This window comes from Amblyomma maculatum, chromosome 7, assembly GCF_055883805.1.
Source record: "Amblyomma maculatum isolate TAMU_Amacu chromosome 7, ASM5588380v1, whole genome shotgun sequence".
Classification (NCBI taxonomy): Eukaryota; Metazoa; Arthropoda; class Arachnida; order Ixodida; family Ixodidae; genus Amblyomma; species Amblyomma maculatum.
This window is the reverse complement of record NC_139350.1, coordinates 45,400,665-45,415,236: the sequence shown is the minus strand read 5'-3', so window position 1 is coordinate 45,415,236 and position 14,572 is coordinate 45,400,665. Positions and strand designations below refer to the sequence as shown.

General features: G+C 43.5%; 1 protein-coding gene across 1 annotated transcript in view; it reads right to left on the bottom strand.

The window, feature by feature from the left end:
* The window catches only part of LOC146183109 (cytochrome P450 3A14-like), a 62,717-nt gene extending 48,406 nt beyond the window's left edge, over positions 1-14,311 (bottom strand). The window contains exons 1-6 of the mRNA XM_084609022.1: positions 14,253-14,311; positions 11,813-11,909; positions 7,547-7,599; positions 5,805-5,901; positions 2,255-2,380; positions 106-343 (exon numbers count right to left, since the gene is read on the bottom strand). Of these exons, the coding sequence (XP_084465148.1) occupies positions 106-343; positions 2,255-2,380; positions 5,805-5,901; positions 7,547-7,599; positions 11,813-11,909; positions 14,253-14,311 (670 nt within the window). The remainder of the gene's footprint in view (positions 1-105; positions 344-2,254; positions 2,381-5,804; positions 5,902-7,546; positions 7,600-11,812; positions 11,910-14,252) is intronic.
* Positions 14,312-14,572: the final 261 nt, after the last annotated feature.

The window sequence follows — 14,572 nt, the reverse complement described above, 5'->3', positions numbered from 1 at the left end:
GTAATATGGTATATGACATATGACATTTCCAGTGATGTTGCCGTTCCCCAGAGCTTACATAACTGCAACCAAAAGGAATCGAATTTCTTTGTCATGCTCACTCACGGCCTACCATGTGGACGGCGCCGGTCATCGCGTTGTACGTTGTATGCTTTGCGAGGCCTATCAGGGGATGGCCAGGGTGGTCTTGAATTCGCTCCGGAGTCCCAAAGCAGCGTCTGCCAATTAAGTCCATGGACAGGTGCTCGTATACTCGTAGCATGTGCACTTCGCGGCCAGTGTTGGCGTACTGCTCCAGCGACCGCAGGAAAACTCCGACGTCTTCTTCGAGATCTGACATCATCTGAGCGCCACAGACATGAAGATATTTGATTAATTCCTGCACAAAACCTTGATGAGAATAGCGGTACCCCGTGGCCAAACAATTATCAGACAAAACACGGCGTTCAAGTGCTGTCCGAGTCCCAAAAGTCGTTGTCACGTACCTGGGAAATTATCAGTAAGCATAATTACTCTCTTCAGCTATAGTATTTGGCTCAACATTCTGAATAAGAAAGGAAGCTGTCGAAGAAAAGCGCTCCTGAATGCCTCGATCCTCCTCATCGTTCGCGTCCTCATTGTGCCCCGGTCTCTATTCAAAGCTAATAGAGATACTCGACTAATTGCTTATACAACCTTGGTAAAACGGAAGATTGAATACGCGCCGTTTATCTAAAGTTCTTGTCAACTGCGCCTTATAAACAAATTAGAGACACTTTAAAACAGAGTCAGTTGGCTCATCACAGTGTACAGTAGTGACGCTATTCAAGCACATCTGCACTAAAAGAAAATCTTAAAATCCAAACGTTAGAAAGCAGGCCAAAGCAATCACGCCTTGCGTTCTTTCTTTAAACCATACTATAATCCCAAGTCCTTCTCCAAACCGTTAATTAGGCCAGCTACACGTACATTTCATCGATTCGATCACGATAAATAAATTGAACCCATATTTGCACGAACCGTCACCATTACAGTTTCATTTCTACACCTAGCGATAAGAGAATGGAATTCACTACCCTTTTCTGAAGTTAACGCCATCGATCATGACAACTTTCTCTCACTACTGAAAGACATCCTAGCAGAAAATATTCACACTTGTCGGTGTTTTAGTTTTTTTTTTCTTTTTACTTAGTTTTCTCTATCGTGTGTATCGCATTTTTCCTTGCATATGCAAGTACCCTTAGTCGTGCCGTACTCGAAATGATATGTGCAGGTTTTTTATGTACTGCTCGTTTTTTTTCCTCTTACACCACATTACTGCTGCTTTTTGTTTGTCGCATCTTTTTCTCGATTCCCCCCGCCCTCTTTGTTTCGGTGTATGCCTAATAGCCGCTTTTTCTCCTTTCTTGCTCTGCCACATTACTGTTGTGTTCTATTCATCGCTTTTCTTGCTTCCCCCCGCCCACCCCTATGCAGTGTCCATTCGGGCCTTTAGGGTATATAAATTATAGAAAAAATGGCAACGTTTTTTTCAGCGCTGGAGTTTATCAGTGCTACAGCACTGATCCAGGGGCGAAGTCCAAGTTTAGGTTTGTGTGTTCCTTGTCCTTGAGGTGAACTAGCAAGCCTAACGTAGCAAGAGTATAGTAACATTCAAACAAAACAAATTCGCCGGAGCGGAGTGGGTTCGAGCCGAAATATTTCCAGTGGGAGGCGAGTGTGCCACTTCGTAGCTATCGCCTGAGTGGTTTGTGCTGCTGCCCTATCGCTGTCTCTAGCAAATCATCGTCTTCATTATTGTTTAACCAAAACAAATTCATGAGCCAAAAGACTAAGCAGATGATTCTCTGTCTCATGAACAGTGTTAACTTTATAAGTCTGTGAACGCCAACAGTGTTCGTTTTTGTTGCTTTTACCCACTCCTACGTTGCCTCTAATGAGCAGCCGGCAGTTTTGATATATAAAAAAGAATAAATAAATGACTTCGAACGTCTGGTCTCTTTAACCACGTTTACACACGAGCAATTTTTAGACACATAATGTGCTATCTGGCCTGCACTATGCACTCTTCTGTTTCAGAATTAATGTGCGACATTTTTTTATCTGCTGTAGAGGTCTAAAGAAGGGAATTTTAGCTCCCCCTAACCTAGTTCATCTTGAACAGCAACTACAGGAAATTTTATCTCCCCCTAACCTAGTTCATCTTGAACAGCAGCTACAGATGCTGTGCATGTTTATTTTTTCCAGTTTTTGACGGAGTTGAACTGGTACTTACCTGCTTCAATTTAGCCGCAGTAAAGCTACCGGCCACTGATGTTCGGATGCTCCTCCAGTGGGGAGTAGGAGCGTGCAATATCGATTTGCCCAAGTACGGATGCAGCTGTACCGTTGCCATCGTTAGCTGAGTAGCAGGAGTAGGTTGTTAGTGAAAAGACATCAATGAGAATAAAAGTAACAATTACAAAGGGTCCGCGCGACATAAGGAATGTTCACTGCCTAATTTGGCATCGTTTCCCCCATATCGTTGGAGTTCTCTATTGCACACAATAACGTAGAGATATCTGCGCGATCATTAACGGATTCAGAGCTGTAATGCTTGGGATCGAAATAATTTTTTTCCTCCAGCGAATAGCAACACACGAACTCAGGCACATAATGACACACAAGCTAAGTATTCCGTCTTGGTGGAAAAAAAATGGGGGAGGGGGGGAGGGGTTAAGCAGCTGTGAGTGTTGTAGCTGTAGCCTCTGTAATATCGCCTTTTCAATCCGCGGTTTATTCGTACTTATTTAAGTTAGGTTTAGGGAGAAAAAAGCCTTAGGCTTTTGAGTGGACGCCACGGAATTGTGGATACCCGCACCTAACCAGATCAAGATCAAGTTTTCATATTTTTGGTGTATTGTATATTGGTTTATAAAATAGAAAGGCGCAGTATCTGCAAGATGTAGGAGAAGGAAGGTGGTAGAGTGAAAGTCGAGATTAAAAGGTCCCGTAGTGAAAGGCTGCGTAATAATTTGGCCATCTCTGGGCCCTTAATGTGCGTGACCATGCCACAACCCAGGGCTGCCGCTCTGTTTGAATTAGGCTTTGGGGAAAGGCAGGCACACTATACATTTTGGGTGAACACCACGAAATCGTGGACACCCAACGTTTTTAGTTCAAGGTCCTTGAAGACCAAATTTACGGTCAAATGAAGACCTGCTATGCCTAGAGCAGTAAAGCTTTCACATCAATTGTAAATTTGTTTATAAGGAAACAAATTCACAGTATCTGTCAAGGACACTTGAAGGTGAAAACTTCAAGGTCCGCAAAGGCTACCCGAGGTAGGGTAATGAAGCTTTTTCTTCGAAAAAAAATATAGTGCGAGAGATTTTCTGAACTGAGGTAGAAAAAACTCCTTGTATGTGCCCTTCCTCGATGGTGCGATGGTTAGGGCGCTCGACTACTGTGCTCAAGAATGCGGAACCGAATACTGGCCGCGGCGACAGCTTTCAGATGGAGACCAAAAGCAAGGCACCTATGTGCTGTGTGATGTCAATGTCGGGTAAAAATCCCCAGGAGGTCAAATTTCCGGAGTCCTCCCCTACGGCGTCTCTCATAACCTGAGTGGCTTTGGGACGCTAAAGCCATAGACTGAAACAAATAAACCAAAGAAATACTTGCATGCAACCGATCGTCGTTCTTGTATTCAAAAAATGTGAGGAGCATATCAGGTGTATAGAATTTGTACGTTATTTACACAAATAAATTTTTTCTGTATCTTGCCAACAGCCAGGGTGTCGGGGACGCGTAATTCCGTCTTCTCAACGGTAGGGTCCCGCAACCTCTTTCTCGTCACTGGTTGCCTCTGAGCGGGTGAAATGGCGATTTTTACTGAGAGGTGTGTCTGAACGCAACCTAAAGGTAACATACACTCACTAAAGGAAGGAAATGATTATGTTTAAAATTATTAAATAGTGTAAGCGTTGTCATTCTGTTGTCTCGCGGTTGTGCTCACGGCAGGTTTTGTGGCTATTAAGAATTTACAACATGACATATGATGCAACCTAAAGGGGAACCCCCTCCAGAAAGATATTAGTAGCTTATTTTAATGTTGTAATTAGGCAAATAACTACGAACACAGGATTCGAACATACATTTTATTCGCTAAGTGCTCAGGTAAGTAATGTTAATCCATTGCGCCACAGAGGCATTGAGTACGGCGGGCTTTAAATGTGCTCTTATTCATTTTGGCAATATTTCCCCTATCTGTCGCCAGGTGACGCCGCTCAGAGGACCCTACCGTTGAGAGAACGGAATCACGCGTCGGGGACTAATACCAAGAAATAATGCCGGGCATATATTTCGTATTTTACGTCATCTTCTACCTTTCAGCTGAGCAAGGGTACCGAATTTTTTTTGGGGATGTGTAGTAAATCCGATACTGCATCAAAATGTCTTTAATGACATGTTATTGGTAGAAAGGGTAGGACGATAAGATAAGAATTTGTAGATAGAAACTTTTACCCGCGCACAAAACGGCCTTTGCCAGCTAGTTTTCATTTCGTTGCTTTTTTTTTTGCGCACACTCAGAGAGATACGATGTAGCGTCCGAAAGCAATAGATGCTTGAACGGTACCCTCTTCATAGATAGTGAACCGCCAGTTAAAATTCGGTGAACCGTCTAGCTGTGGCTACTTTCGTGGGCATCGTGCAATCTTGTACTATGTCTGTCTTTTTTAATCCCTGAGTACAGCTTTATTAGAAAGCGTAAGAACGCTAACCGCTTTGCTCCCATCTATTGCTATGACTGCGGCTTAGTAACAGTTACAGAACCAGTCTATTGCATTATTTTTTTCGTTCTTCAAGACAAGCCCCTGCACGCATATTATCTCGCCTTTCTTCAGGCACATGTAAATCTTAGTGGACATACTTCAATCGTGTACTTCGAAGGGTGACGCCTTTATTGGCACCTCTGAAGGTTTTTGAGTATTCCATTGTTGAAAATAGACATAGTTTATTCGAAACTAACTCGAAATTATTGTGGCTTCCCCATTTGATACCTGAAGTGCTCTACTACCCGCATGACACAACTAAAGTCGTTTCATTTAATGCATAACAGGTAGGCTTAAATATCTGCGTCTACCCCTCCGGGGTGGCGCTGTGGTTAAGGCGCTTGACTACCGTTTCCAAGGATGCAGTACTGAATCGCGGCCACGGCGGCCACTTTTTTATGGAGGCGAAACGGAGTGGCGTCCGTGTGCTGTACGATGTCAGTGCTCATTAAAGAACCCCAGGTGGTCGAAATTTCCAGAGTCCTCCACTACGGCGTCACTCAGCCTGAGTCGCTTTAGGACGTTAAACCCCACAAACCAAACCAAACGAAACCTAAATATCTCCATCTGATAATTCCTAAACGGACGAGGACACTCTAAACTGTGCCGACTAATGTCGCCACTGCTGATCACCCCTATCATTGCCCATATCTTCCATCTTCATTTATAATGACCTTACAATGTGTTTGTCCGTATCGCTATGATCTGGGGAGCGTGTTAGGACACAAATAATTTTCCTTTGTAACGTGGTGCGTTTGTGTACATTGTCAGCTTTAGTCATTGCTTCGTTTCGGAACTCGACATATTAGAAAGCCTCTTCATATAGCTCGTTTGTGTTTCAAAAAACAAAAATGAACATATAGGGGCTCTTTCACAATGCCTGGCGAGGGGCAGGCCACCTGCGTGAAGTGACCCAGGCATAGCACTTAATTTTGAGCGACTAGTGAAAGAATAATGCATTTTCCCGACGCGACAATTTTCTGCGGTTGCTTTTTGATCTCCGATACTTACGCCTCGATTCATAAAGTTCTTGAAGTTCCGGACGTAGACCTGCTCGATGAAGTCCAGGTCAAGAGTGACGACAAATGGCACGTCCCCGTTGTAGAAGCTGCGTGTAAAAACATCCCTGTGCATCGGCGATGCTAATTGTCCAGACAGGAACAAAAGCAGCCCTGCACTTCCCGTTTCCAGATAGCTACAACCGAGTTCCACAGGCCCGCTCATTGCCACAGATGTAAGCACACTAAAGCACCGCTTCATTCGAGGAACGCTCAGGGTGCATTGGAACGACACACAATGGTATATCAACTGGGGAACATTGTTTGATACCTCAGATGTTGTTGAAAGGCTGCGATGCAGATATTAAAGCGGGAAAATTGCACATTTTAGCAGATTTAGGCTTAGGGCATAATAGACAAGATAGGTTGACATATCAGCAACAGAGAATCGAGAGAGAGAAGGTTGGAACACTGGTAGTTGTTAATGCAACACAAAAATAGGGAGCAAACTGCTTCAGAAATGAAAATGATAGAGCTTCGAATATTGGGAAAAACCTCGGAAGCGGACTTATTGCTACAGAAGGGCGAAGTAAACAATATCAGCTATACTCCAAAGCTGTAACAAAAAGAGCCATAAAAGGGGTTAAAATTTGGCCCGTTAATATACTGGACGCAATGGCTTGCAGATATTTCCGCCTGACAAAAGGAAACATTAAAATAAAATAGAATTTCCAAAAATACCTTCGTTCCAAGTACACTGAATATTTCATTATAAAATTGTAATATCGTGTTTTTCTTCTCGGCTAATATATCACGGGGTCAATGATAATACATGAGTTCTTCAGCGCTTGAGTTTGCGGCGCGCAACACGTGACTTCATCTATCGTCTTTATTGAAATATTCGTTTCTACAAATTCGGCCCACATGAAGCTCACGGCTCGGATACACCTGTACTCTTCTATAAAATGGTGGATGCCGGCCTGTTTGGTTACAACGTGCTAATAACGTCGCCGACAAGGAGGTTAGCGCGTAGAAAAAATCCCACAGACAGCTGCAGCTGTCGAAATTGAAAACAGCTTGAAGACTACATCAATCATCTTCTATTGTCGCTTTGATTTGTATCAAAGAGAAACTCCGGACTACATTTCATCGTTGCCATTCGAAAAAAACAATACATTTTTGTGGTCCTTCCCACAATTCTGACCTATGAGAAGACAGTATGGGGAGACTGACGGGCTCGTTATCACATACATTTTTAAAGGAAGCCAAACGTCAGCGACACGAAGAAAACGGTAGGGAAATATGCACTCGAAGTTCCGAGGTCATGGGCTCGAATCCTGTTAGTGGCGTGTGGCTGATACTTTCTGATCATGTACCTTTGAGTCATAAAATGAACACATGATTATATTTCCCTGTAACATCAAAAAGTTAACATCACCATTATTGAGGAGAAATTTTGTTTCTAAAGACAAGTGAAAACTTTTAGCGATCACAAGATCTAAAACCGATATAGAAAGAACTCCATGATAAACTTTTGAAAGGGAATAGCGTGTCGCCTAGTCTTACAGATTCTCCGAAGGAAAAAGAAAACGTGGCCTCATGCGGTTCTTCTACGAATACTTTTTCAAGCTCATAAAATTTCCGCTCTCAGTGAAAGGGTCTCGGTTCGTCATTAGGCAGTGGCACTTAATTTCTATAGGCTACCTTCACTCTTAAAGGACCAAGAAGAAACAACAACGTTTGCATCGCGCTTACCCAAACATGTCGCCGTACTTTTGTATCCACTGGCCGATCACCTTGTACAAGTCCTGCGCAGAAGATATCGGTTGCTGCAGACATAACTCAGAATAGAATGATTCATTGTTCGCAAAATGTTTCTACAGTCAAGTGATGAGAGCAATTCTCTTGCAAAAGGGCGCAAATGAGAGCCATTTGGCCGCAACTCGTTTTGTTCAAACACCACAAGGACAAAGCACACAGGAAATTATATAGATGCACTTAAGACTGCCTGCCCGTGAGAATGTACAGCTATGCATTATTACAATGAGTAATGGCTTTATATACTTATATCTTAAAGTACATTACTTGTAAAGTGCATGAGTGATGCGACGCTGCACGATACATGGGAGTCAAGAGTCATAACTGTACAGAACATTACATTTCTTAATTCATTGCGCAGCATGTCGTTATGTATACGTTGTTGCACCGTACATTGACGTGGTGGCGTCCACCGAATTTCGTGCCATCCGAATTTTCGTCCCATGTACGCCGTCACCTCCCTTTGTGTTAATGAGATCTGCAATGACCGTAGTGTGCCTCGCATTTAAGGAACTGCCTTTCTTCACACCTTTGTAGTTTAGTATTCCGCAAATTGTGACAGGCGCCTGCTGCCAAATCAATTCGGGATGTCGCTTTTAAAGGCGCCTTATGCGTCTCTCGCAGAGGAAGTAGTAATGTTTTCACAATAATTGATTCGATTGTTTGGGACAGCAGGCTTATGATGGCAGTCTGAGTGACGCCGAGTCTTCCTCGTGACGGGGCCACAAGTGTTTTCGCTATCAACTGATGGAATTGATTGCAGCATGTGGTTTTATGACACCAATATTAGTGCCCTAACACTGAAGTCAGACACGAAGAAGAAAACACTTCTGGTCTTGTGCCTCAAAAGATCGCCCTGCAGCCAAGATGTTCTCTTGAATAATCTCCTCGGAGATGCGACACAGCGCATGGAGTGGAAGATAAAATGGAGTTCACCACACTCTATGGATGGCCCTCGGCACACTATTGGCTTGAGGGGCATTTGCCGCAAGTTTAATTTGTATCCGACTATAGCACTTCCAGTGTACCGAAAAGGTCCTGCTCAGCAACTGACAGCTGGCAGGTGAATGTTCCCCTCAATGCCTGCAATATTGGCCGTTGGCTTATGACATATGTCACCAGCTTGTTCATCGACTGTCACTGTGAACAAGGGACTCATGCGGGCCCCGAAACCTGACTTATTTCCTTTTTTTTTTCTTGTTTGGCAAGTGCTCGTATTATTGCTTCTCTCAAAAGCCACTCGATATAGGTATAAGACACCGATTAAACCAATCAGTAAGAATGTTCTTGCGTACTCTGTGGAAAGCGTGTCTCGGGGTCAAAGTTTCCCAAGTTATAATAGTGATCTTACCTTCCATTCTCTATGGCAGATCCTGCTAACTCGGTCATGTAACGTGGTCTCGGACCTCGCATAAGCTCCTAGTAGCCTTATTACAGCTATGCTACCTGCAGATTATAACTTGCCTGAGGTAGGCTCTTGATTTTCACCTCAACGTGGATAATATCGGCAGCGCCGATATCACCGATGCCGGGTATGTTGCTGTCACTTAGGTCGCCTCACGAGCTATGAATGCAAAAGCATGTAACGTTAAGTCAAGATTATGTCAGTTTAACTAAAGCGACGTCATAATACCATACTACGACCAGGTAATACATCATTACCTGGTCATGTTACCACGCAACGTGATGTCATGAATTGCCCATGCGAGCATGGAGCGTTTCATGTTGAAATTTTATGACGCATAGGCAACTAAAAAGCAGTTCCTGTTAAAAGAAGTCAGAGTTTGTTTATTACCTTTACTTCCTTTAAAAAATCTAAAACTGAAGAAATTTCTAAACAGGCATTCTTTCCTAGTAAGAGGCTTGGATGAAACTGGATGTGTTCACTATAGAAACACATAAAATGTTCCTTACTGAGTTCCTCAGATATCATGCATGGTATTAAAGTGGGGTTTCTGTCCACTGTTTACTGCATGACTTCCATTCTTGAACAAAAGGATTGACCAAGCGTGCCTTGTAATTTGTTTCGTTATCCCATGAAGCCTACCATTTAGCTCTTAGTTTACTCCTTATGAATTTTATACAGTCATTACGGGCATGTTGACGTGATTTAGTGCAGTGTTATGAGCGCGTGCAGCACATTCGTCCGCTTTCTCATTCCCACGTGGCTAGGAGCCCAGCAGAATTTTATAAGCTCTCCTTTTTTTTTCTCAACTTTCATGACATTATAGATGTGAGCATGGAGCATCACGTCATTTCTTGGTAATGCAACATCAGATCTTGAATCGGTCACGTGAAACGGTTATGTGACTGTTGAGTGACATTTATAATCTGTAGAATATTTCGTGCACTACTGCTGACATCATGAGGCAGGCAGCACGACGATTTTCACATCATCTCTGCCATATATTGCGTCCGCCGTCCAATAAGCCACGGTAGGCGCTGGACGCAAATGTGGTCTATGAAAACAAACAAAAAGAGCCTTTGCGTCAGCGATTTCTTTTTTACACGTGGTTTGTTATCACGTGTAGTTTTCGTTTTCAGTTTAACGCTGCATCGTTCAACGTCGCTTTCTCTAGAATTTTCAACGTCAGTGTTGTCAGCCTAGGCATTTCTCGGAAAAAGTCATGAACATTCCTCCTCCGGCAAGTGGTAGTTTGGCGGATGGCATGGCCGGGCATGAATGGTAGGCGGGTCGTGGCGCGAGAACGCGCTACATAGCCGAGTTGTGAGTATCCGAAGAATAAGGTAGCGTCCTGAGATGTGAGGCTAAGATCGATTTTGAACCCGGGAGACCTGAATCCCGACTGAAACTTCTCACCACCATAGGCCATGCACGAAGCGCTTGAGTTGAGGTTGGGCTTTGTTTCGGTGGTCTTTCAGATAATATGGTAGCTTACGGGTGTATGCCGTTGTGTACGCGAGGGATAATAAAGACACAGTTTATGAGAGTGGTAAAAGCGCTCACAGGCACAAGAGTTGCAAGGGGAGCCACTGAAGGGAGCCAATAACCTTTAAAGGCAGAGCTGCAGTGTCCCATAATTTTTTTTGTACGATGGCCTGGACGGTGCGTAAAAACTATTAGCACATATTCAGTATACCTAACAAATATCGTTTATTTGATACCTCGGAGCGAGGTTTTTTGCTCCGTGCTCGATAATAAACACTTAGACTTAGCAGTTTTCTTGCGCCTCGCTGTGCGCCAACATAATGTAAAAGTGGAATTCTTCGCAGCCGTTCACGCATGTAAATATTTCAAGTGATTCAGATCCAGTTCTTTAGTAATTCTTTCATTTTGCTTTCGTAATTATCGCTCGCTTTAATCCCGCAAAGATATACTCCAATCACCCGTTCTCTCGCTACATTCTATAATCGCTGAAAGTTGTGAGATTAGCACGACGGACTCTTGGGCGAGTTTTTCTTTTTTTTAATTGCAAGGTATAACTGCGTTGCAAAGGGCCAGCACAATAGTGTATCCTTCCTTCATTGGACATCAACTTGAATAGAGAGGCAGCAAATTAATGCTGTAGGAAACTCTTATGAAGATAATGAGGGAGATAGACGATTTTTCCAACGAGTAAAAATGACTCGCTTTTATAGCTCGTACTGCGCTGATACAGTGTAATTGTGAGATCACGCAGCGACAAACGACGGTGTGTTCATATCCTACAAGAATGCTGAGGAGGAATCTGCGTATATATAAATCGCTACGAAGCAATCTTATGACACGCTAGAAGGTTGAATTTATAAATAAACCCCCTTTGCAGAAATGTATTTCTCCAGAATTTCGGTGCAAGGGATCGGCGCATGTCACTATAGCATCCGTCTCTCCTTGTGCATTATGTGTGCTCCCTTCACTACATGCCTGATGTTGTGCCCGAAATTCCTGGAGCTTTAACGGGGCTTTATTGTGGCAAGCACATGCAAATGGAAATTTCTGTGAATTGTAAGACCTTTTGTGAGGTCGGTTTTAATGACCGATTAAAGCCACCAGAAACAAACAGTACGAACCGAAAGGAACATAATAGGACACAAAAATGCTTATAATTTTCTTTGTTGCTTTCCGGCAGCAGAATGACATAAAAACAATCGCGTTTCGGCCGTTGCGCACAACTTCACAGTTATGAACACCTTCCCTGCTCTCAAGACCATGTCTGCCAGGCTGCCATCTGTAGCCCTTGAAATTAGACGCTGGATTCTCACCGTGGAATGGTACTCCACTAGGTTTCCCCAAAGAAGGCTCGGCCGAGGACCAGGAATGCCGAGTCTTCTGAAGTAAGAAAACTGTCGCCATCGCCAACTGAAATGGCAAAGAAGGGCATCCTCATGCTCTAAAAGGAACCCCACAGATACCTGCGGGATATACGAGTTTTTGTTTGTTTTAAACAGCACAAATCATAAATATGGCATTTTTGGTACACATATATGAGAAATATTGAATGCTCGTGTCAGAGTCATTTATTGCGGTCGAAATCTCCTTTAAGAAAACCTCCGAGAAGTAAGTGATTTCCCATATAACATTTCTAGTGTCAACTGCCATATCCATGGTTGTTATTTATCGAGGATTAAAGGCTTCATGCGGTTGAAGCCGACGTAACCTCACCATTTTGTCATCATTTAGGTACTAAGGCGCCTGGGTTAAAAGCCTGCCAGAGTCATGATAGTGATTTTTGAAGGCTTTAAGCGGCCAACGCCAGATAATATTTTTTTTTTCGATATGGGGGTATTAATAATTCCTTGTTAAAACGAATCATGCCACGGCAGGAAGCAAAGCTACGATATTTCCTCGTGAGCTAAAGGTCCAGAATACGACATCGCTTTGAAATGGGGGCCAAAGAAACTCCCAAAATTACCAACTGAGGCGTTTTTCACTGCTTCCTTCGGTTACACAGGTCCATGTGTTAAAATTTCTATTCATTTGCCGAAGCCGTGCCTCTATCTCGCCCTCAGGATTGACCAGACGAAACCACACACATAAGCGAACACAAGATGGAAGCGGGGATGCATGTACTTTAGTGCTTGCCTTCCCTTTTTAGGTGTTTGCTTTTTTGCGCTTGTATAATGTCTCATAAGCAGCCTCGGGCCATCATGATGCCTGAATGTACAGTAAAGAGAAAAAGTCCAGGAATATATCAGACCCCACTTTAGTTTTCACTAAAAGCTGGCGTTTCCTTAAACCTTCATTGATACAACGATCCGTTCGGTCGACGTAAACCTTTTAACGAGTTATGAAAACCCGGTACACGCCTACAGAAGAAACTTCAAGAAACATATATTGACCTTACCCGTTTAAATCGACGGCTCGGGATTGGTTGGGGGGGGGGGGGGTCTTTATATTGGCCAGGAATTACCAGAATACAATAAGCTTCAGGCATTAGATCTTCGTCCTCATCGTCGTCTCTAGCAATTTTTTCTTGCGTTCTAGAGACCACGGGGGTGATTCCGAAAATGTGTGGAGTGGATAATGCGCCACCGTAGCCCTTGCAGATCTGCGCAAGCTCTTGAGGATTTACTTCAGCACATCATGCAATCCGGCATTGATCGCTCTTGTTCTAATTTAAATCTGACTCCTCGACTCGCTCGGCTCTTACCTCATCACCCCATGTGACCTACTCGTAAAGAGGAGATTGTGCATAAATGTGCCGCGAAGTCGTTCATATAAACGTGGCGTATCGACACCGATCCTGACACGTCCAATTCAATGCGCCATTTTGTCTCGCATCTCCAAAATTTCTCTCACCAACTGTGCTGCTGTAGACTAGATAATAATGTCAATAACGGTGAAACATTCCACAAGTGCTGATACCCATTGCTAACAATGCGATCGCATTTGGAATCAGGAAGGCTGATAGCTATTTACCTTTGGAGAATGATCGACTCTAGTATAAGCTTAGCGAGCGTCAAGTGAGACTCCATAAAGTATCTACACGAGAATAAAAGCCTGTTTCATTAAAAAGCTTCTGTGTCTATGCCAGTAAAACACGCGTCAGACGCATGTACTTCTGAAATGGGGTAGACAAGGCGTTGTTTATGCTTTCACTGCTACATTCTCTAACTTCGTTGCTTGATGGACAGAGTCTCGTACCTGAGTTCACAAAAACGCACCCCCCCCCCCTCGCTAAATGAGAGCAGCAAAATTTAGTGCATTGACAATATTTGTAAAGGTAAGTATCTACCGCTGCCTTTTTGGAAGTGCCTTATAAAAGAGGTAGCAAGAAGACCGCAACGTATGCTCGCTAGTAACTCGGGTTGCGTGTTACCGGCTTTTCATCGTACCTCCCTGATCGCAAAGTACGTATTGCTAGTCGAAATGCTTTCACACTCTGTCGTCTACGCGTGTATCTCGTGCTCTGTTCTCTGACGTTTACCCATGGCGCCTTTTTCGTAGAATAATATTGAACAAATTAGGCTTTCTTTGGATCATCTTTAATAAAAAGGCAGCTGAAGAACATTTTAAAATGCTGTTGTGAACAAATGGATTGGAATATTTAATATTTCGGTGCTTGCGTAATTTCTGCCAGTGAAAGATTTGCTACACAATACGCGTGCTACAAGTTACTTTATTGTGTCTCTTAGCATGGTTTAAATATAATACAACCCTGTCCAGTAAAGTTGAACTTAATGACTCTCGATGTTCGCTTACGTGAAAAGCAGCGCCATGAGAAGGATGACAAGAAGCAGCAGAACCACTGTCGCCGACATTGTTCTTTCAGTGTGGGGTAGAAAACGCTGAGATTGGGAGTCGAAGAAATCAGGAAAACGTATCTGATGTGTATAACTGACGGTATCAAGGCAAAACACGAGACGAAAAAACGGCAAGGGACGGGGCGAGAAAAGGCTGCCTTCCCCGCACCGCTCAAATGACACTATTCGGCGCATTTGCACGCGGCGTGATATACACCATTTGTGCGTGTTACGCTCAACGTGGGCCAACGATTGTCGAGCACAAAGGAACCTTCACTT